A 25007-nucleotide genomic window follows, 5' to 3' on the forward strand; every position below is an offset into this window, starting at 1 on the left:
AAAAAAATATATTGTCTTACTGAATCGTAACTTCGACTACTTTTCTTCCTCAGACAAGACGAAACAATCGTCTAACATAATTGGGGTGTAATTTTCATACCCCTAGGTGGTTTTGTTTTGGCACTATCGCACTTAAAATTCAGTCGATATAAAAAATTCAAGTATGTGTCTCTAGTATAGCTGCCGCCACTGCATATAGATTTCGTTTATAATAATTAATTAGAATTTTTTAAAATAAAACTCGAAAATGGTTTTAAAATAAAAATCAGACAATGAGTTTTATTATTTTGCGAATAAAATATTAAAATCATCATACGATTTTAATTTCCGAAACAAATTAAATCAAAACTAGAATAGTACAAATGATTTAGGAATTTTAGGAAATATTCGAATAATGCTTTAACCCTCCGTTACTCGCAACTGATCTAGTTGATACAGGCATAATTTTTTTATTGTAAATTTTTTAAACACCCTAAGTTTTAGCTATTTTTTGATATAAATATATTTATACTGCAATTTTATTTGTATTATTCTTTTAAATACTTTGAATTTGATATTGTTTTTGTGTTTTCGAAATAAAAAGTGAAGAGATTATTTTCAAACGCGCCTTTCTTTTATTGATATCAATTTGATACATTGCGACTAGTCCCGATCGGAGGGTTAAATTTAACGTGATTTTTAACAATTCCCAGAATAAACTTTACTTACAAAATAAACTGAAAAATATTGGGAACTTGACGAAAAACTACTTATTTTTCAACTATTTTTTAACTCAAATAGTGGGTATACATCGGGTGCAGCTGAGTTTAAGTTTTAAATTTTTACTTTAAATACCAAGGGCGCGGACCGTTATGGTCCCAAAGACATAATAATTAATCAAAAGTTACATAATATATTGACAACGGTATTATTATATTGCATTTTGACTGTAGATTCCATTAAACCTCTGAGTAATTATCAAAAAGCTATTTTTTCAGTTTTTTAATGATTTAAAATTATTTTGGATGTAAAATCAGTTAAAAGGTTAATGCGTTATTTAAAGAGCTGCTTTATGTAAGCAAACCAAATATAATTATAAAAGTTAATAAATATGACTTGCGGAGTATGAATAAATGAAAACTTACATGTGTTCAAATTCAGGTGCATCTGTATCAATACCGGTATAGTCTGATTCGGCACACAGCTCTTGTGCAGATACGAGAAAGAATATCTGTGTAGGTGTTAAATTTAGTCCCGGTAGTCTAGCCATCCCTTTTATTGGGCCTGTTAATGAAAGCATTGAATGGTATGATATTTGCATTCCACCCGAATGTATTAATATGTCCATCCGACTATAGTTGGAAAATATATTCACAGATTTAGGAACGCATCGCATCGCCTTATCTTCAAAAGCTTTAGTTATCGACCGTAATATCTCTTTAGCTACAGCAACGCCAACTGAAGCGTACTGCAAGTAAGGCGGCAGTCTTCCATCAAAGTACGGAACAAGAATTACCGATAGCGGCACAACTAATTTTTATAAAGAACAGAAAAATATTACATTATTATTTATTGTTTTATTGATATTAAGAACATGAAAAGAAACAAGTGTTAAGAAAAAAGCGGGATTTTTTTGTTTTAATAAATTCACAACAAACATCATTAATGTTTGTCAAAACATTCATTTATAACCCCAAAAAGTATATATATTCTGGACCGTTATAGATAGCCCGCCTTTCCGAAGCCCCCAAATAACTTACATTCATGATTGAAACATCAATATATCCGTCATAGTCCAACTTACGTTTATATTTAAAATCGAGATAATCGGTACATAAATGGCTGATATATAAGTTTTTACTTTGTATGTATGTAGACATAGATACTAGGGTATTCAAATTATTCGATTTTTCTCTTGTTCGAATAAAACGAATAATTCGAATAAGTGTTTTTAACTTGTTCGAATAATTCGAACACACGTTTAAAATTAATCGAATTATTCGAATAATTTATTTTTTTTAAAAAAGTAAAAAATTTAGTTTTGATGTAAGATATTATTAAAAAAAATATTAAAATTTTATTGTTAAAGAAAAACAAAAAAAAAATAACATTAAAGTTAACAATTCAAGTATTGATAATGTTAAAAAAACATTCGAAAACAAAGTCCATCATTAAATATTCATCAGAAATATTCTGATCAGATTAGCAAACATTTTAGTTTCCGTTTTACAGCTATGCTTTAAAAAATTTTAGATAGTTGGAAAACAAACCTGTACAAAGTTTGATATCATTGTCAGTGAACGTGGCCAATTTGAAGTCAGACAGTGCATGATTGACGTATTTATAAATACTTTTTTTTTCATATTTTATTTATTGTATCTTCACAAAATAATGTGAACTATCAATAATTTGTTCAAATCTTAAATCTAAATATTATTTTTTATTTACGTCCCACCACAGTTGGACGAAAAATTATGTTTAATTTATAGATCCTATCATCAGCGCAGGTCTGTTGGATTCCTTCTTCTTAGTCGGATGTAGCCATTACTTCTCATTAATGTTCAAGTGCAAGTCGGATTGGGTGAACTTCTAACTTTTTCAAATATGACTCCACTTGTTTTTTTATTTAATTTTTCACCAGGGAGACACCTAGGTCCTTATGAATGTTAATATTTCTCACATACCAAGGCGCTGCTGTTATCATTGGTAATATTTTATTTTGGAATCTTTGAATTTTTTCAATATTAGAAGCTGAGGCCGTGCCCCATAATTGAATTCCATAGCACCATATGGGTTTTATTATTGAGCTGTACAGCAAAAGTTTGCAATCTAAACTCAATCTCGAGATTTTACCAATTAACCAGTAAATTTGTAGTAATTTTAACTTCATTTGAGTCAATTTCGTATCTATATGCTTTTTCCAGGTAAGACATCGGTCGAGATGCAGACCTAGATATTTAACTTCAGTTTGTTGAGGTATTATATGATTATTTATTAGGATTGGAGGGCACGATTCTCTACGCAATGTGAAAATGAGATGTATACATTTTTGCTCGTTTACTTTTATTCTCCATTGTTTTAACCACCTCTATTTTTTCTATGTCGAGTATATTGTATTGTAAAAGTACAGATGCTTCTTGGGGATTTTCATGAATGGCTAGTATAGCTGTGTCATCAGCAAATGTTGATATGTGGGTTCGACTGTTTGTAGGCATATCACAAGTATATAGCAAACATAGGAATGGACCAAGTATACTTCTTGTGGTGAACTTATGAAGTCTCCCTATTTGTGAGTTTGTTCTATGGTCTTATGTTTTTCTCGAAATCCGAATTGATGAGTTGCAATATAATCAAAATGATTCACTACCGGCTTTAACTTGTGCATTAAGAGTTTTTCGAATAGCTTTGATATATTTGACAATAGGCTAATGGGTCTATATGGCTTAGGTATCATTGTAACTAAAGAAACCTTCCATTCTGGTGGGTAATATTCAAGGCGTAATATAGCATTAAAAATAAATAGGATTATTCTTAATGCAATTTGGGGTAGCTCGAGGAGCATGTTGTTACTGATTTTATCAATACCACGTGATTTTTTGGAGTTTAAATCAACAATAGCCTTGTTAATCTCTGAAATCTCAAAACAAAGTGGTTCAGCTGCAGTAATATGGGGTAAAGTAGGTGGTAACTATATTATGTCGTTTGACTCGTTTGGGGAAAATACATTCTTTAGATGACTAAGAAACAGGTTTCCTTTTTCAGTATCGTTTCTCGCCCAGCCTCCACTAGAATAACAGTGGGGAGCTCAAATGAGTACATGTTTCTATTTTGTGCATTTCTTCTGGAATAAAAATAAAACTAATAAAGCAAATCCAAAAATTTTTTCTGTCATTTATTTTATGTTTAATATGTAACAAAATGAATTACAATTCAAAACAAAAAACATCCAGTTTTAAATAAAAAAACAGACAAAACTAAAATAACTCGCATGTACTCAATTTTGCACCCCACAATAACTTTAGGGAAGAATTGCACTTTTTAAAAAAATTTTCAAAATCCTTTATTACGTAAATAAAATTTTACACGCAATGGCATATTTTCTATAAATTTTTCATTAACTTTTTTTGGAATACTGTCAGCCTTTCATTCCATAAATCCATTCCCAGTATCTAATTCTTTAGCTTCATTTAAATTTAATTAGTTTTGCAGTTGATTATTAACAGAATTTATTCAAACTTTGAATGATTAAATTTTTGTTGATTCAAATTTACTACAAATTGAGTTAAATAAAATGTTGTTTCTTCATTCAGTTTTATTCAGCTTTTAATAATAACAAGTAAGAAAGTATGGTCGGTCAAGCCCGACCATATAATACCCTACACTAAGTAAAAGAGCAAAAACATTTTTCTTTTAAAATTTCAATAATTTATATTTTTGAGTTATTTTCGGAAGTGGGCCTTATATGGGGGCAATGACTAATTATGGACCGATCACCATGAAATTAGGTCGTGTGATTTATGTCTATATGAAAGTTCACTATGTTGAATTTTGTGAGTATACCAACATTTTTAAGCGATTTATGCACGTTAAAGTGATTTTTGGAAGCGGTTCTATATGGGAGCTATGACTAATTATGGACCGATCGTCACAAAATTTAGTGATATGAATTTTGTATATATAAAACATATTTGGAGCGCAATTTGTGGAGATACATATATAAATTAAACACTAATGACCGATAAAGTCCAATTTCGGAAGGACATTTGTATGGGGGCTAGGTGAAATAATGGACCGATTTCAGCCAGTTTCAATAGGCTTGGTCCTTGGGCCGAAAAAATAATACGTACCAAATTTGATCGAAATATCTTCAAAATTGCGACCTGTACTCTGCGCACAAGGTTTACATGGACAGCCAGCCAGCCTCCCTCCCCACTATGGTGGTGTAGGGTATAAAAAAACATGAACTATTGCTGTGTTTCCTTTCAAGGCCAAAATGCATTCTATACTTGAAAATACCAAATGGTGTGCCATCAAATACTTTTCTGGAATAATTCGCACCGGTACATCTTGGCATTGAAGATTACTCACATTTATTTCTAGATCGTGCAGTTTTCCATATGTCATTTTAAATGTTCATTCGAAAAAAAATAATAGTAATAATCGGTCTATTATTGCCGAGATATAAACGAAAAACTGTAAAAAAAACTTTTCACATTTTTTTTGTGAGTTCTAACTTGTTTTCTTTGTAGTTTCGTCAGTTTTTATTTCCCGGGAATCCCGACTAAAAATCCCGGTAATCGGATAGTGAAAAATTTGCAAAATTCCCGGGAAATTTGTCCCGGGAATTCCCGGGATAAAAATCCTAACTGGGTGGCATCTAAGTTCTCCAGATATTTATTAATTGAGTCAGATACTATTTCTCGGAGGTTCAATAGAGTAACGAAGGTGGGTGAGTGATCCGAGTATAATACTAATGAAGATTTAACCTGAATTAGTTCCATTGGTAAATTTTTTGTAATTGCAAAATCAATGACATCAGGTATTATGCTTGGGTCAGTAGGCCAGTATGTTGGTTCTCCGCTCGACAGCACATTCAAATTCAATTTAGAGATTGTATTAAACAAAGCGCGATCTTTCGGGGTTACAAGTCTTGATCCCCAGTGAGTATGCTTAGCATTATAATCGCCAGCTGCCAGGAATCGGGGTCCTTGTGATTCGTAAAAATGTTCATATTTGTATTCAGTAATCGAAAACCTTTATAAATACGCAAAAAGTTAATTACAATGTTAGACAAAATGTTTAACATAATTTTGCAACATTTAGGTACTTATACACACAGCCTCAAAAGTGGGTAAACACCAGCGAATTTTTTGATTTTTTACGATCATGAAAATCATTATAGTCCGACTTGAATCTTTTTTTTTCACAACAGAATCTATTATTCAACCAATTCTCCAACAAACCGAAACTTTTAAATTTTAATCGATAGATAAATTTTAGGATTTTTATCATCTTAAAAAAAACATATAATTTTTGGTGTACACTCACTTTTGAGGCTCACTCTACATATCGTCACCTAACACGAAAAAAGCCCTAACTTATGGCGTTTTCTTTTCTGACACAAAATGTTGCCAACATATTTTGTACCATTTATTAAAAGTTACCCATACCCTCATACTGTTTTACATTTTTAAATATCACAATAGAACAAAAACCATTACCATTTATGCAATTTTCTTTTATGTACCTTCTAGGATATTCACCGGTTAACCGATTAACGGTTAACCGATTAATTTTTGTATGTTAACTGTTCGAATAATTCAAAATTGGCGATTTTCAAATAACAAATAAACCGATTATTTTGTGTCGATTAACCGAAATTTCTTTTTTTTTGCACTTTAACATATTTTTTGTATTTATTTTGCCATTTTAATTCAAATGTCAAAGTAAAATTACATATTTGTTCGAATATCCAAGAATCAGGTTTAGTGAGTATGAAAACTGACATATTTAATTCACATGTATTTGTCGGTTGAGAACATGATAATAGGCGAAACTACGGAGACACTACGGAAATAAGTTTTTATCAGAAATTATCGAAATTATTAAAAGTATTTAAAATCTAAAAAATCCCAAAAATTACTTCAATGGTATAATGGAGATTTTATACATATGTTTAAAAACAAAAAAATAACTGAGATATTGGATATTCTTTACCATGCCTTACTTTCGATTTCACTAACATCTACAAACAGCGAGAGAGTTTTTTCTAAATCGAGTTTTCTTAAAACTAAAGAAAATGAATTACTTTTTGGTTGAATTGCTATGTTTTGACTATTTTGTATTTAATTACAGAAAATTCGTGGATATATTTTCAGTTAAAAATTTAAATATAAATTATTCGGTAATCGATTAATTTAAAATTAACCGATTATTAACCGATTAAATCTTAACCCTGATTAATTATTTGCTCGATTAACCGATTAAACCAGAAACCCGATTAATTGAGTAACCTAGTACCAGAGAAGCAAGCCGATTCAAAAATTTCGGCGGCGGCTTATGAGCAAAAATTTTCGGCGGCTTAGCCGAATTCAAACAATATAAAATTAGCTTCTTAAGCAAATTATAAAATATTTTCATGTCAATTTGTCTCAACAGTATTAATACTTTTTATAAATACCCAAAAACGCTACTTTAAATAAAAATATTTTTATTTATTAAAAATTAATTACAAAACAAATAAATCTATTATTGTCAGGAACCGTAACAGTTATTACTTTTCATAAAAGTTATATTTTTTCACAAAAGAAATATAAAGGGTATTCATTTCAAAAAAATGGAAAATTACACTCTGATTTTTTGACACTTTTACACACAAACACAAGAAAAAATCCACAAAAATTTGTATTGTTTTTTAAAACTTTTTTCTTGTGTTTGTGTAAAAGTGTAAAACAATCAGAGTGTAATTTTCCCTTTTTTGGATATGAATACCCTTTATATTTCTTTTGTGAAAAAATATAACTTTTATGAAAAGTAATAACTGTTACGGTTCCTGACAATAATAGATGTGTTCAGATTTTATATGTATATCTTAATTAAGCTTCACAAAACAGTAAAAACAAGATAAATGCATATATATGGTATCACTGCCACTAATTCAATTAAATACCGATTTTCGTTAGTATTCACTGATATTAAAAAAGAACCAAAAATTAATTGTTACTTAATATTTAATTAAATACGATAGAAAAAATGAGAATCGGCTAGCAATTGAGCCGCCAACCAGCCGAGTGATTCGGCGGCGGCGCACAATGGTTGAAGAGTGGCCGAAATTCATTTTTTTCATGTTCGCCGATTTGGATAATTTTTTTGGTAATTTGTTGTCAGATATCAGAATATTATGATTCCGTAATATTAGGCTGATATATTTATTATTTGTTTGGACAGACACGATCGAAGTTCATATATGTTCGCTTGTTTAAAATGGCATGCAAATTTACTGTATATTCAATCATTTGGTACAATCACAGTAAACTTATAATTTTACTTTGTTGTATATTTTCGTAAATGACAATTTCCATAGATGAGATTTGCATTAAAAAAAGTTTGAAAAAGTGCCATATAAAAAATTTCGTAGAACAAAATATAAACAACATCAAAATTTCAATGTTCATCAACTTCAGTGGACTGCATCTTTTTAGCGCTGTGGAGCGCTGTTTAACGAAAGATGTCAAATTACAGCTTGAAGTCTCAGCTAAAAGTTAAAAAAAATTCAGCTGCTCCTACCTGCTCCTTTCCAAAAAAAAAAAACAGTAAAAACTATAAAGTGATATAGTGATAAAGTAACAAAACATGCATTTTCGTTCATGCATGTTGTTGTTGCCATAATTCTTTAGTTGTAGGAAGGAGAAATGTATCTCCTTTCCTGGGTGTTTTGTTATTTAATTATTTTTTATACTTAAATTATTAAGTAAACCCTAGCCAGTCGATAAGCTTCAAAATAAATCAATAAAATAATACACGATTAACGGTATTTTAAGAAGTAAATGAGAGTTGAGTGATAACATGAGTTATTACGAAAGTAAAAGAATGAGACAAAGATAAATAAAAGATCATTGAGCATCAATTGTATATATGTAAACAATAATAATAAAACAATGAGAGTAATGAGTGACAAATAATATAATTATTGAGAAACAATATGCAAATGAGTTAACTATTTAAAAAGAGATCGAATTTACAGTCAAACATAATTGAATAAATGCACTGATAATAAAATAAATTGAATTTAGCAAAAGTTTAAAAATAGTAATTTTATAATATAATGTAATAGGTATACAAACTAGTCAATAGTGTTAACTGTTATATATTTCATTGTTGAAAAAAGCATAAGCTTCAATTGAAGTTTTTGTTGTTAATGATACTGTTTGATAACAACAATAGAAGATCAAGCTCGATTATATGCGATAGAGTATTAGGTGCTGTGTTATCATTAATTTTTTATGTTGTTGCATGTAATAACAACTACACATTATGTCTTGCTCTCTTTATTGTACTAAATCTTTTCCGTTAGAGCTTAATAAGTAATATATTAAATACCAACAATAATATACAGTTTCTGATTTTTTATAATTTCTGCATTTGGGTAAAAAAATTTAATATTATTGATATGCTAATTTACATTGGCAAGTGCAGTGATATGAGGTGTGTTATTAAGTGATTTCAAGATTTTATTAATTATGGAAAATTTAACTATTTCTTATTTAAATATTTGCGAAATATTGATTGATACCAACAGTGATATTGATGTTACTGTCGAAGTCATTGCAAATAGTAATGAAGAAATGACTGCTGAGGATGTTGAAGTCTTTACTAGATTTTTGAAAAAAGACTTTTTAACAAAGTTCAAAGATAGATGGCAAAAAGTAAGACGCATAAAATCCAGATTTCTTGACCTTAATGAAAATTGGCTGAACAATGTTTACAAAGTGTGCAAATATACCGCAAACAATGAAGCACCAAGCTGTTCAAATATGGTTAAACGTGGACGTCCAGTAAAAGCCTTCGAGGATTGCCAACCGCGAACAAAGAGGACAAAGGTAAACGATTTTTGTAAAAATACCTCAATGGAGTTGATGTCGTCCGCCGCAAAAAAAGGTGAGTGTTTAAACAAATGCATTAAGGGGTTCACCCCGGAGAAGGCACTTGGGCTGATACTTGATGCTTCGTTGTCAAAGCATCAATATGAGGTTTTGCGCAGTTCAGCTAGAGAAATTGGATTCGACATTTACCCACCATACCATCAGGTACTGGAAGCAAAAAAAAAATGCTATCCTGCAAATGTTCAGGTGCAAGAAAGTTGTAGCAAGGTTGGTCTACAAGAGTTATTAGATCATACAGTAACCAGGATTTTGATGACAAAATCCGAGAATGAGGTGACAGAACTCCCCAACGAACTGCAAATGTTCTCAAAATGGGGCTGTGATGGAAGTTCGGGACACAGTGAATACCATCAAAAATTAACAGATCCAAATGACTCCGATAAATATATGTTCTTAACGTCATTTGTTCCATTGACCATCACAGAGCGTAATAATATGTCAACAATGTGCTGGAGAAATACAGAGCCGTCATCAACTAGATTTTGCCGACCGTTAAAATTTGAATTTATACAAGAAACAGCTGAAGTTATAAATTCTGAGGTCAGTCGTGTTAATGACGAAATAGCAAATTTAAGAAATACTGTCGTTGAATTGCATAGCAGAAACTTGAATATTTCTCACACATTGAAATTAACAATGATTGATGGGAAAGTAGCTACTACGATTTCTGGAAGCTCATCTATGGCGGTTTGCTTCATATGTGGAGCAAAGCCCACAGAAATGAATAGTTTAGATGCGGTGATTTTGAGAAAATGTTCGGAAGACACAATTGCATTTGGTATTTCTCCCTTGCATGCGAGAATCAAATTTATGGAGTGCATTTTGCACATTTCTTACCGACTAAGTTTCAAAAAATGGAGAACAGATAGTTGCACAAAAATTGAAATGGCGGCAAATAAAGCTCAAATTCAGAAGAGATTAAAGTTGACGCTGGGCATAAATGTGGACGCAGTGAAGCAAGGTATGGGCACATCAAACGATGGCAATACGGCAAGAAGGTTTTTCGAAAATCCAGCCAAAACTGCAGACGTAATTGGTATAAAAGAAGAATTAATACATAGATTTAAAATTATTTTGGCAACAATAAATTGTAATGCAGCGATAGACACTAACAAATTTCATATATATTGCATGGATACTGCCAAGTTGTTTGTTGATCTCTATGGCTGGTACTACATGCCTGTAACTGTGCATAAGATTCTGGTGCATGGTAGCAAAATTATAGCAGAAGCTATTCTGCCAATAGGTATGTCTGTATCTAAAATCCCTTATTCAATGATTTCATTTGAATTTTTTACATTTTAATTGATTATTTGTATCAGGTATGCTATCCGAGGAAGCTCAGGAAGCGAGGAATAAAGACTATAGAGCCTATAGATTACACCATTCGCGAAGAATTGGGCGTGTAGCCACTAATGAAGATGTAATGCATAATCTTTTATTGTCTTCAGACCCATTCATAAATAGATTTCGCTCAAAGCTGAAAATCAAAAAATTGGAGTACGATAATGATGTTAAAAAATTATTAAAAGACTATGCTTAAATTACTTATTCATGTTTTTTCTATGGGAGGTGGGCGTAAAAGTGGGCGGATCAGGTATATATTTTCAGGAGCCCATTCTACAATTATAATATTTATTTTTTGAGAAAATTGAGTTGATGCATTAAAAATCAAGGGAGTTATGAAACTTTTTCAATACAAGTTGTATGGGAAGTGGGCGTAAAAGTGGGCGGATATTTTTCAAATTTCACACAAATGATTCTGAGTGTTTAAAAATGCTATGTGCCAAAAATCAATGCCGTAGGTCAAAATTTAATTTTCACTTTGTATGGGAAGTGGGCGTAAAAGTGGGCGGATCATTTTGATTTTTCAAATTTTTCTTGATTCAAACAAAAAATGCCTATGTGCCAAGTTTCATTGTCCTTGGACAACTGCTTCTATTTTTAGCCGCTCGTTGTATGAACTTCAACCAATGTGCGGCGTGGCTTGTTGAAAAAAATTGGCTGAGCGGCTAGTCGTCAGCCGCGCCGATGCGGCTTGCTTCTCTGCCTAGTACCTTCTAAATTTTGTAAAACTATATACATACATATTTTGCTGTTTAAAAAGTTTCTAACACTTTGATAAAATTGAGGGTGAATCGTGTAGCATATCTTCGGGGTTTTAGGGCAACATTTTTTGAAAAGAACACGTTATACCCTTTCCAAACTACATTTGTTTTTTATAGTGCATTTACACTTGTAATTTCCAAACTAGTTTATGATCATAAGCTACTTTCATAAACAATACAGTTTACATCAGCATTTTAGACAGTTAAGTGGTTTATTTAGCTGACTTCAATATAAAAAAAATGAATAAAAATATGGATGTTGATAAAAAAAACGTTGCTGCACGTACTTATATATGTACATATAAACATACCTTTTAATAAATTTTTTAAACTTTTTCTTACAGTTTGGTTATTTTTTAAAAGAAAACGGTTTTTTTATTTTTGTGCTAATGTCAAATGTTACCAGCGTTGCCAGAAAATTTTTGAAAAACAGAGTTGCATTAGCAAAAACTCATTGTTTGTAACTAGTTTATCTCAAAAGCTAGTTACAAACCTGTTTTTGTTTTGTATGGATAAACAAGTTTCTCAAACTAGTTTATCACCATAAACAACTTATAACATGTTTATGGCGTAGGTGTAAATGCACTATTAGAAAAGATCACAGAAAAGGTTAAAAGGCAGAATAAAGGCATCATTTATGCCAGAGAAAAAAACTCCATTACATTTTACTAATTTTACAGGAGAAGGAAAACACATGATAAAATAAAAAATATTGAGGTTTTCAAATACATAAATGTCATCCTCAATATCACTTTCGAAGACCGTTTCAAAATTACATTCGCCATCACTTTCAACACCACTTTAATCTAAGTTAATATTTTTATTATTAATTGCGATTGTGCTAATATTTCGCCAGCATATGCTAACAATACGGCCGCCTCGTCATCTTTAGAACCTAAAATTTCTGTTTCGAAATGAATTCTAATAATATTCAGCCTTTTTTTTTACTAAATAACAAATATCTTATTCCGTACCTTTTATTTTTATTGGTTAGAGTCCTAAATTAAACATTTTGAAAGCCTTGTTTTTAGAATTGTAAGTACTTGCAGTAATCCATATCCATATAAATATATAAATGTCTTTGTAAGTTTGTTTGAGCTTCACGCCTAAACGGCTGAACCGATTTTATTGAAATTTGGAACGTAAATAGATCCTTACTTGGAAGCGTCAATAGGCTATATATTTTTTAATACTTGGACCAGAAAGAGATTTAAAGGGGGGAAAACCGGTAAAATTTGTACCTTTAGTTCTTAAAGAATCAAGAGTAAACGGCTGCACCGATTTTATTCAAATTTGGAACGTAGATATTCCTTTACTTGGAAGCAATAACAGACTATATAGTTTTTCTTAACTTGGACCATAAAGGGACAAAAGAGGGCAACATTTGTACCACCCAAAGTAAATAGTTATTTTCGAATATCTGCAGAACTAAAATTGTGACTATCTTCAAACTTTATACGAATCAATTTCGTATCACTGTTTGAAGTTTAACTAAAAATGGGACGGATCGGAACAGGGTGTGTGACACCTCCCATACAAAGTAAATAGTTATTTTGAAATATGTGGTGAACTATAATTGTGGAAGTCTTGAAATTTAGTCCGAATAGCACCCTTATCATTTTACATGGTTTGGCTCAAAATGGGCGGTATTAAATTAGTGGGCGTGGCACCTAACATACAAAGTAAATAGTTATTTTCGAATATCTGGAGAACTGTAAATGTGAAAGGCTTCAAACTTCATATGAGTTAATTTCTTATCAGTGCAAGAAGTTAATAAAAATGGGAAGGATCGGAACTCGGGGTGAGTCACATCCCATACAAAGTAATTAGTTATTTCTAAATATCTTGAGATCTATAATTACTAGATTCTTCCAACTTTGTCCGAATAGCTCTCTTATCATTTTACATAGAATAGCTGAAAATGGGAGAGAGTGGATAAGTGGGCGTGGAACTTCCCATGCAATGTATATAGTATTTTCGAATATCTGCAGAACTATTATTGCGACAGCCTTCAAACTTTATACGAATCAATTTCTTATCAGTATATGAAGTTTATCCAAAAATGGGACGGACGGGAACACCCCTTCTTAATTTCTGGCATAACAGGACACTGGCATCAACGTAATTTACATAAAGTTTAAAGACTCTTACAATTAGATTCACTTGATATTCGAATATTTATATATTTTATCTACAATGGTAACAAAATAACTCATTTGAATATTCTTATTACTGTACGGAGGTTAGGTGAAAATATGAAGAATTGGATTAGTGGGCGTGACACATACCATACAAAGTAAATAGTATTTCGAATATCTGGAGAACTATAACTATAAAAGTCTTCAAACTTTACATGATTCAGTTTCCTATCAGTGCATGAGGTTTAACCAAAAATAGGAGTGATCGAACAGGGGGTGAGTCACTATACCAAAAAAGTAAATAGTTATTTCTAAACACCTTGAGAACTATAATTGCAAAATTCTTCAAACTTCGTATGAATTAATTTCTCATCACTGTACGGAGTTTAGCTAAACATGGCTGGGATAGGAACGGTGGGTGTGGGCATTAGAGTGCTCCAAGATTGTATGGACGAAAAAAACTTTCTAGGTACAGGCCGTCCCCCCTCTAGAATTGTTCTATGTATTGTAGAAACACGTTGTGTAAAATATTAGGATGATATGATAGCGTTAACTGGTGGCGCAACGACGCTGAAGTTTTGAGGTGCATTTACAAGGGGAAAATATGCAATTTTTTCAGTTTTTGTAAAAATTTTGCCATTAAATAATGACTTTTACAATTTAATTTAAAAGAATCGAAATGTGTACGTAATTGTAGTTATAATAAGATATAAAAGACAAAAATTGGTGAAAAAATGTTAAAGTTATTAAAAAATCGCCAGGCCATTAACGTGTCTCAGGCCACTAGAACAAGAAATTTATGAACAAAATTAACATATTTTGAGAAATATTAAAATAAAAGCTTATTTTTACTTAAAATATATCCATATTTACTTGTATATGAGTTTTTGTCCTCGTAGGATACCGTTAACCTATTCGCAGGTATGACCAAAAAAATTAAATTTTTTTAACGGCAGTTTCAAAACTCCAATTTCAAATTTTTAAAAATTTTGTTAAACAAATTTCAGAATTTTTTGATCATCACATGGGGATTTATTGACAACATAATAGGGAATAAAAATGTGAAAAAAGTATGTCAATACCTCCTATAGTTTTTCCGATTTTGCGATTGCGATTTTCGAGAAAAACTAATTTTTTGGCCATGTTTTGGGGAATGACCAGAATTTCCTTACTGTAATGATTTTTAAGTAAAATCTATTCAGAATAATATAGTCCAGGTAATTTTAAATATAGTCTGAAAGTTTTACTAAAATCGGAAAACTTTAACCCTTAAATCGTGAAGGTCAAAGGTCAATTTTTTCAATATTTGGAATTTCTCATGGAAAGATAGCGAAATATTATATATTTTTGGGCCGATTTTGATGAAACTTAAGAAAAATATAAAATGAAGTCTAGTATTCACAATAACAGTACAAAAATGGAAATTAACCCTTAAGAGTACTTGGGGTCAAAATGAATGTGTTTTTCGTGATTTTAAAAGTTGAGGGTCATTTGGACCCCAAGTGCTATTAAGGGTTAATTTCCATTTTTGTACTGTTATTGTGAATACTAGACTTCATTTTATATTTTTCTTAAGTTTCATCAAAATCGGCCCAAAAATATATAATATTTCGCTATCTTTCCATGAGAAATTCCAAATATTGAAAAAATTGACCTTTGACCTTCACGATTTAAGGGTTAAAGTTTTCCGATTTTAGTAAAACCTTCAGACTATATTTAAAATTACCTGGTCTATATTATTCTGAATAGCTTTTACTTAAAAATCATTACAGTAAGGAAATTCTGGTCATTCCCCAAAACATGGCCAAAAAATTAGTTTTTCTCGAAAATCGCAAAATTTATATAGCAGGTACGGAAAAACTATAGGAGGTATTGACATACTTTTTTCACATTTTTATTCCCTATTATGTTGTCAATAAATCCCCATGTGATGATCAAAAATTAGTTTAACAAAATTTTTAAAAATGCCGTTAAAAAAATTTAATTTTTTTGGTCATACCTGCGAATAGGTTAACGGTATCCTACGAGGACAAAAACTCATATACAAGTCAATATGGATATATTTTAAGTAAAAATAAGCTTTTATTTTAATATTTCGCAAAATATGTTAATTTTGTTCATAAATTTCTTGTTCTAGTGGCCTGAGACACGTTAATGGTCTGGCGATTTTTTAATAACTTTAACATTTTTTCACCAATTTTTGTCTTTTATATCTTATTATAACGACAATTACGTACACATTTCGATTCTTTTAAATTAAATTGTAAAAGTCATTATTTAATGGCAAAATTTTTACAAAAACTGAAAAAATTGCATATTTTCCCCTTGTAAATGCACCTCAAAACTTCAGCGTCGTTGCGCCACCAGTTAACGTTATCCTATCATCCTAATATTTTACAAAATGTGTTTCTACAATACATAGAACAATTCTAGAGGGGGGGACGGTCAAAATTCGCAATTTTATTTTTTTGGAGCACTCTAGTGGGCATAGTATGCAATTAATAGAGATGCCAAACGGGGAATACCGTTCCCGAGAATCCCGGGGTTTTCGGGATTTCCTAAATCCCGAAGCTTGGGAATTTTTAATTTTAAATCCCGGTGTTTTCGGGATTTTCCAAATCCTGTTTTTAATAAATAAATAAATAGGGGAAATTGTAATTTTTATATGCCTTTTTTCATGTATTTTGACATTCTATATGCCCGAATATCGCAAAGTGATGTTCATCAAAGTTGTGAAGCTCAACTCCTGCTACAATATAGTTAATAAAGGAAAACGGAATTTTTGGTCTTCCTTGAGTGCTGCTCTAGAAAATCAATTCTTCACCTTTTTTGAAAGTTATCTAACAAAACTCAATTTAAATCCTCTTCAAATGAAATTGATTTTATCTCAGATGAGGAGCTCGAACAAAATGAAAATATTTTGATTGCGAAAAGGCTAATAGATATTATTAATAAATGTAAAAACCCAAATAACAATAACGAAACCAAATTATAATGTAAATTTGCAACTTGCTTTTTAGTGTCTAATAAAAAATTTGCTTTCAATTGTAAATACATAATTTCGTACGTTTCTTTCTTATAATTTTCGGGATTTTAGATTTCTTTACCAAATCCCGAACCCCGGGATTTTCAAAAATCAGTCCCGATTAGCATCTCCAGCAATTAATCACAAACAAGAAATTCCGGTATTAATTATATACATACATTTATAAAATAAGCTTATAAAATCTATCACATTTTTTTTTATTTTACTTCGACAGGTGTAGCGAAGCGCACCGGGTCAAGCTAGTATTTATATATTTATAGAAGGAGCTATCGGACCACTCATCTACAGTGATGGAATTCTAGAAACAATATAATTTTTGTAAGACATTATTACTTATTTTAAATTTTAATTATGAAAAATTTTAAACAATTTAATAACTAAAGCTACGTACACACGGTTGTCAGATCTTACAATATTGTCAGAAAAATTTTCAGAAAATGTCTTACAACCGTGTAAACTTACAATTTTTGTCTTACAACGTTGTCAGAAAAAGTATTGTCAGTACATTGTAGAACAATAATATTATCAGACATCTGACAATCGTGTAAACACCTTACGTTGCCATTGCCAGATCATTGTCAGAAACTTTTTATTGTCATATGTGCGAAGTTTATGCATCTGACAATGGCATCATTGTCAGTGCAAAAAACACACGATCATGACCCTATACTCAGTTTGTCCATTTTGGAGACCAATTTTTGTTTTTATGGGCCAAAGATTTTGAAAATCGCCAAAATTGATCAAATTGTTCGGAGACCATTCGCAATAAATTATGATACAACTCCGGCTCGTCAGTTCGTAAGTGGATGAGCAATGTAGCGTAAAATCCTTCCTACTGATGGCGAAGTACCCAATCCTTTACCCAAACTTTGCGACGATTTTTTGCCATTTTGCCTTCATCCGTCATGCAATGGCTTTTTTCTGTTCCATAATAATACTTTAAATTTCCAACTTTTTAATAATACACACAGATGACAATTAAAATTGTTTGTAAAAAGATTTGAATATTCTTCTGACAATGTCTAACAAGAGATCTGGTTACCTTTGCCATACAACAATCTGACAACCGTGTGAACTGACAATTTTTGTTGGCATATACATTTATTGTTTGACAATTGTCTGACAATGAAATTGTAAGGTTTTCTTACAATCGTCTAAACTGACAATTTACCTTTTGGTAATAATATTTCATTGTCAGTACATTGCCAGATCTGACAACATTGTAAAATCTGACAACCGTGTGTACGTAGCTTAAAATTCTTTATTTATTTGTTTTCATTTATTGTGTTTTGCAACTAACTTCACTATTAAACGCGCTGTCAAAATCGGATTTTCGAATTGCAAAGCGTTGTCGCCACGTTATTTCGGTATGTTACATACAAATTGTATGGGCATGAGTATTTTTGACAACTAGCTGTAATTGTCAAAGTCTGTCTGTAGTTTTTATTGCTTTTAACACTGCACTATAGGTTAAACGGCTACCAAAACTGTGCTAAAGTCCAATTTTTCAAATGCAAATATCGCTCTTTTTATACCCTTCACCTTCGTGAGAAGGGTATATATAAGTTTGTCATTCCGTTTGTAATTTCTACATTTTTCATTTCCGACCCTATAAAGTATATATATTCTGGATCCTTATAGATAGCGGAGTCGATTAAGCCATGTCCGTCTGTCTGTCTGTCTGTCCGTCTGTCTGTCTGTTGAAATCAGTTTTCTGAAGACCCCAGATATCTTCGGGATCCAAATCTTCAATAATTCTGTCAGACATGCTTTCGAGAATTTTGCTATTTAAAATCAGCAAAATCGGTCCACAAATGGCTGAGATATGAGGAAAATACCAAGACAACCTCGATTTTTGACCTATTTTTTTACCTATATCTGGATTACTAAGACATTAATATAGACAATATGGATATCTAATGATAGATATTTCAAAGACATTTGCAACCACGTATATAAGACCATAGTAAGTTGGACCTACAATGGGTCAAAATCGGGAAAAAAATTTTGAACCCGAATTTTTTTTTTTAAAAAAAAAAAATTTAAAAAACAAAAAAAAATTTTTCAAAATTTAAAAAAAAAAAAATTTTTTAAATTTAAAAAAAAAAAATTTTAAAATTTAAAAAAAAAAAATTTTAAAATTTAAAAAAAAAAAAATTTAAATTAAAAAAAAAAAATTTTAAATAACAATCAAAAATTTTTTTTTTCCAAAAAATTCAAAAAGCAACTGGAAAAAAATTAAATTTTGTTTACCTAAAAATATTTAAAATTTTGAAGTATAATTTGGTGAAGGGTATATAAGATTCGGCACAGCCGAATATAGCACTCTTACTTGTTTTAATGCCATTTTGTAACCAATACTCCAAATTAACTATGTCAGCTTTTTGTTTTTAGTAAATATTAAATTCCGTTTGACAAATTTTGTTGAAAAGCCTGTATTGCTTTCAAACTTTCAATCGCATGTTTAAATAATTTCGCGAGTTATAAAGAAGAAAGTAAAAATGGGGAACAATAAATTAAGTAAGGTTTTTTGTTAAAAAATGTGATAAAATTGTTTAACTTGCTTGAAATAAAGCCACTTATTTAACATAACCTTAAAAGTGCTGCGATTGTTTTCAAAATGTAACTTCGTGGAAGCTTTTAAAATTTCGGCAAAGTTCGGTAGATTAAATGCAATCAGAAATGTTATAAACCAATTTTCATTTACATTCAATAGCCATTTTTAGCCGTTTTCGAATAATACTATATTTTTTAGGTTATTGTTTGAAATTTGGCTTAACGAAAATCCAAAAAAGAAAAATTTTATGTCGTTTTCAAACATGTTAAAGTTAACATATTTTCAGATGAAATGGAGAAGCATATAACGCAAACAATGCATTTTTTATATCCTACACCACCATAGTGGGGAGGGTATTATGCGTTTGTGCAGATGTTTGTAATGTCCAAGAATATTAGTCTAAGACCCACCTTAATATGGTACATATAATTTTTTCGGCCCAAGGACGAAACCTATTTAAACTGGCTGAAATAGGTCCATTATTTCACCTAGCCCCAATACAAATGTCCTCCCGTAATTGGACTTTATCGGTCATAAATGTTTAATTTATATAGGTATCTACACAAATTTTGCTCCAAAGAAGTCATGTCACTTAATTTTATGATGATCGGTCCTTAATTAGTCATAGCTCCCGCTTCCGAAAATCACTTTAACGTGCAAAAATCTCTTAAAATTGTTGGTATACACATAAAATTCAACTCTCATAAAGAAATTAATCACACGACCAAATTTCATGACGATCGGCCCATAATTGGTCATAGCTCCCATATAACCCATTTCCGAAAATAACTCACGAATATAAATTATTGAAATTTTAACAGAAAAATTATAAAAGCAAATGAGACTCTTACCAAAGTTTCGTTGCAATCTATTTTACTGCATATTGCTGAAAAATGTTTGGAGATGCAAAAAGACGCTGTAATGGAAGCGGAGAAGACAGATTTTTTAAGCTCCGAATTAATATTAAGCTGTATCTCAGATCCATTAATTTCCACATCATTTTTATATAGGCGCTTGCAAAAGCGGAAAAGTTCCACACTTCCACCTGAAGTAATTCACTATACCCACCAAGACGATGAAATTAATGAAAGTTAAGAGGACCTTTCTGATTTAAATTTACAAAATTAATTAGATTTAAGCAATTACTAAAAGTTTTAGTATAATTAAAATAAATTAATGTATTAAGTTTGCATTAATGATTGCAAAAGGGTTAATTTTTGGTCGTTAGTGGGTTAAATTCCATTTTTTTAATAGAATTATTCTTACATATGAAATTCTTTAAGGTTTTGGTTTGAATACCATGATTTTGTAGTCATTATTAATTTAGCCCAGAAAAAGTAGTCATTTAACCTATACTGCACTGTAATGAATTCACCTTGATAGTAAAAAAATTGTTTATGGGTGGCGTATTTGAAATACTGCCCGAATACATTGAAACCAAGGAGAAATGTTCTTTAAAAGCAGCAAAAGGAAAATATCATACCCAAAAAACAACAGAACCATTAACTCAATCGTTCACTGATGTCACAAACAACAAAACTTTAAATAATAACAAACTTTCAAATAACAAAAAAAATATCTCTAAATTTATAATTAATTTAAACTGTTATTCACAAAAAATTAAAAAAATATGTTGACAAAAGTCTACATACGATCTGTACACTAAATAAACATTTTTCAGCGAATACAAATTTTCATTAAATTCAATATTTCGTTGGGCCACCACGGGCATATACAAGCGTCTGGGCATCGAAGTAACTAAATTTTCCAGTTCTGCGGACGTTATATTTTGCCATTCTTCTGGAAGCTTCTCCTTTAACATTGGTTCACAAGTAATAAGATGTTTTCGGATCTTCCGTTGTAGAATTTCCCACAAGCGCTCAATAACATTTTAGTCCGGACTTTGAGGTGGTGTGTACAATTGTCGTGGGGCATGGTAGAGTAGCCAATCTTTGACAGTTTGAGACGTATGTTTCGGATCGTTATCTTGCTGAAATATCCAACTTTAACCAAGAGTTAAAATATCAACTGGTGCTCTCAAATTTTGTTCCAAAATGGATTTGTACTGATAACGATCCATATTACCCTCAATAATCACTAACTTTCCCGCTCCAGAAGCAGCGACAGTACCCCACACCATCACACTGCCACCAACATGCTTAACTGTAGCAAGTAAGTTTTTATCTCTCTTAAGTACTTTATCTCTCTCCAACACTTCCAACTCATCAGTGAACAAACCTCGCTTCCATAATTCCATGTCCTTTTCAAAGTACTTTTGGGCGAATTCCAAACGAAGTTTGCGATCCGTTCGCTAATTAACGAGGATTTCTGCTTTAACTACCATTATTATTTAAGGTTCTTTGAATTGTTCGTGAATAAACAATATCTTCTGATCTTGTTGCGAGTTCTTCGGCCAATTTTGTGGTATTTACTTTTGGGTTTTTGTTGACTTCTTTTAAAATGAAGATTACATCTCTACGATGTAGTTTCTTTGGGCGACCACTTCGCGGCTTGTTCTTAACTATGCCAGTGTTTTCAAAGTAACTGAATATTTCTTGATCTGTAGACTTAATAATTGCTTATCTGTTAGTATTCAAAAAAACAGGACATGCTGTGGTCGTATATAGACTTTTGTCAATGTTTTTTTTGTTTTTTATGAATAATTTTGCAAGTTTACATTGCAACAACATTTTTTTTGGAGCATAGCAATAAAAATAGATTTCAAACAAAACTGCATTATTATTTTTTTATTTACCGGGTTTTCTCTCATAAAGTGGCAAAAATTGTGGTCGTACGTAGAATTATGTCGACCACTGTATATAGTTTGACATGTTTTAAATATACATTGCATTATACAAAATAAATAAAAACTACCCAGCGGCGAAAAGAAGTAGTAAGCAGTAACTTACCCGGCCTAAGCGATATCATATTTATTTTAATTTTTTTATAATAAAATCCAATATGACCAAGTAAAAAATTCTCACAACCGCTTTGTCCAAGAATTAAAGCAAAACTATTTTAAGTTTACTTCTTTTTTTCTCTTCACTTTTTGCATTTTTTTATATTTGTAGTTTTGTTTTTGGAATGTGAATTTTTAACGGTATTTTCTGCTTGTACTACGTTTGTAGCAACAAAAAGAAGGGAGCAGGTAGGCCTTCCATAAGGTCTTCCTGAGAAGGCAAGCGAGCATGAGTACTGGATCTAAAAAAAGGTCCAGGAAGGTCTTACAGAAGGCCTTATAGCTGAAGGCCTCAAAAATTTCGCCGCTGGGTAATGCTATCAGTCTCGCACTAGCTTTCATACAAGCACAAAGTATACACAGAAGAAATTATTACCAAAATATTTTCGGAACAAATCAAGATCTCCGTAACAGTTTATATTTTCATAATTTTTTTTCTGTTAATATTCACATTTTCTGTATTGTCGCCGACAATACAGAAACCGACAATTTCTCGGTCTTCGGCCGGGTGAAGGGACTTTTAACTCTGGGGTGTATCGAACACCGGCTTCGCTAAAATCACTTTTTCTGTATATCAAAATTTTCTGAAGTACTGTCATATAAATTCAAAAATGAATTTTTGGTTCACAATATTAATAAACTGTACCATATTATATATCTTGATTTATACCATATTTTCAAACACGAACAATGTTCCTCAGAATTAAATTTTTTGAAATGTTGAAACGGTACCCGCTGAAAACATTCGTAATTACCTAAAATACCACCAAAAAAATGTTTAGCTTGTTCTAAGAAGGGCAACCCGTGCCGACTTTCGATTTAGTTTTGAGGTGCATTTACAAGGGGAAAAATGCATTTTTTTCGGTTTTTTAAATTTTTGCCATTAAATAATTACTTTTGCAATTTAATTTAAAATAATATGCCAATACCTCCTATAGTTTTTCCGTACCTGCGATATAAATTTTGCGATTTTCGAGAAAAACTAAGTTTTAGGCCATATTTTGGCGAATGAGCCCAATTTCCTTAATGTTTCTAATTTTAAGTAAAATCTGTTCAGAATATTATAGTTCAGGTAATTTTAAATATCTTTCCATTAGAAATTACAAATATTGAAAAATTTGACCTTGACGATTTAAAAGTTAACGTTTTCCGATTTTAGGAAAACTTTCAGACTATATTTAGAATTACCTGAACTATAATATTCTGAACAGGTTTTACTTAAAATTAGAAACAGTAAAGAAATTGGTCTCATTCGCCAAAATATGGCCCAAAAATTAGTTTTTCTCGCAAATCGCCAAATTTAGGTACGGAAAAAATATAGGAGGTATTGGCATAATTTTTTCACATTTTTATTCCATATTATGTTGTCAATAAATCCCCATGTGATGATCAAAAATTCTGAAATTAGTTTAACAAAATTTTTAAGAATTTGAAATTGGAGTTTTTTTTGGTTATACCTGCGAATGGGTTAACTGTATCCTATGAAGATAAAAACTCATATACAAGTAAATATGGATATATTTTAAGTAAGAATAAACTTTTGTTTTAATATTTCTCAAAATAAGTTAATTTTGTTCCTACATTTCTTGTTCTAGTGGCCTGAGACACGTTAATGGCCTGGAGATTAGATTAGAGCGACAATTACGTACAGATTTCGATTATTTTAAATTAAATTGCTAAATTAATTATTTATAGGCAAACATTTTTAAAAAAATTAAAAAAATGCATTTTTTCCCCTTGTAAATAAATGCACCTCAAAACTAAATCGAAAGTCGGCACGGGTTGCCCTTCTTAGAACAAGATAAAACAATTTTTTGGTGGTATTTTAGGTCATTACAAAAGTTTCCAGCGGGTACCGTTTCAACATTTCAAAAAATTTAATTCTAAGGGACATTCTAACGAACATGTTTGAATTTAGATTTGTGTTTTATTAATATTTCAATGGATTTTAATAGCCCAATTCTCTATCTCGATAAAAATTTTCGTTTAAAGGCGGATAACAGTCACAATTAATATTCACTAAGTCGCACTATGGGAAAAATTACCAATCTAGCTTATAAAAAATATATATTTTTTCAAATTTATAAACCTATAGCATAAAATAATTCTATGATAGTTGCAACTAAAAAATGCATTCAACATTTTTCGATTGATATGATAATTATGAAAATACAGGGGCGTAAATGTATGCAATGAATAAGTAGTACGTTCGTGAGGGATTTTGTTTTTATGTTTCAACCAATGTATTATCAAAAGTTTTATTGCGCTATTGAACCTACACTTTATTTTTGGATAAAACAAGTCCTAAAGATAACGAGGACATGATTTGTTGTAGTGAAAATGATTTTAGTAATACCTTTTGCAATTAAACATATAAAAATATATTTTTATCAAAATTTCTTAATGTGAAAAGGGATTAGAAAAAAGTACCCCTAATTGCCGCCAAACTAATTTTTGAATTTGAAACTAGACCTAATAAAGTAAGTCTGTATAGTATAATTTTAAGCAATTGTTTAACCCTCTGGCTCTGGCCCCAATATTTTTCTACGAACCTTGGC

General features: G+C 30.9%; 2 protein-coding genes across 2 annotated transcripts in view; one reads left to right on the forward strand and one right to left on the reverse strand.

Annotated features, from left to right (window-relative positions):
- The window catches only part of Nepl16 (Neprilysin-like 16), a 273327-nt gene that overhangs the window by 28600 nt on the left and 219720 nt on the right, over positions 1 to 25007 (reverse strand). The window contains exon 9 of the mRNA XM_065514988.1: positions 1125 to 1509. Within this exon, the coding sequence (XP_065371060.1) occupies positions 1125 to 1509 (385 nt within the window). The remainder of the gene's footprint in view (positions 1 to 1124; positions 1510 to 25007) is intronic.
- LOC135949490 (uncharacterized) lies at positions 10527 to 11486 on the forward strand. Its single transcript, XM_065499074.1, has 2 exons — positions 10527 to 10887; positions 10964 to 11486. The coding sequence occupies exons 1-2, from the start codon at positions 10527 to 10529 to the stop codon at positions 11182 to 11184; spliced, it is 582 nt and encodes a 193-aa protein (XP_065355146.1). The 3' UTR covers positions 11185 to 11486.

This window comes from Calliphora vicina, chromosome 1, assembly GCF_958450345.1.
Source record: "Calliphora vicina chromosome 1, idCalVici1.1, whole genome shotgun sequence".
Classification (NCBI taxonomy): Eukaryota; Metazoa; Arthropoda; class Insecta; order Diptera; family Calliphoridae; genus Calliphora; species Calliphora vicina.

Excerpts from the sequence above, each read along its gene's own strand:
- LOC135949490 (XM_065499074.1), top strand. The coding sequence starts at position 10,527 with ATGGCGGCAAATAAAGCTCAAATTCAGAAGAGATTAAAGTTGACGCTG. Across the intron at positions 10,888-10,963 it reads AGAAGCTATTCTGCCAATAG|GTATGCTATCCGAGGAAGCT; the intron begins GTATGTCTGTAT and ends TATTTGTATCAG.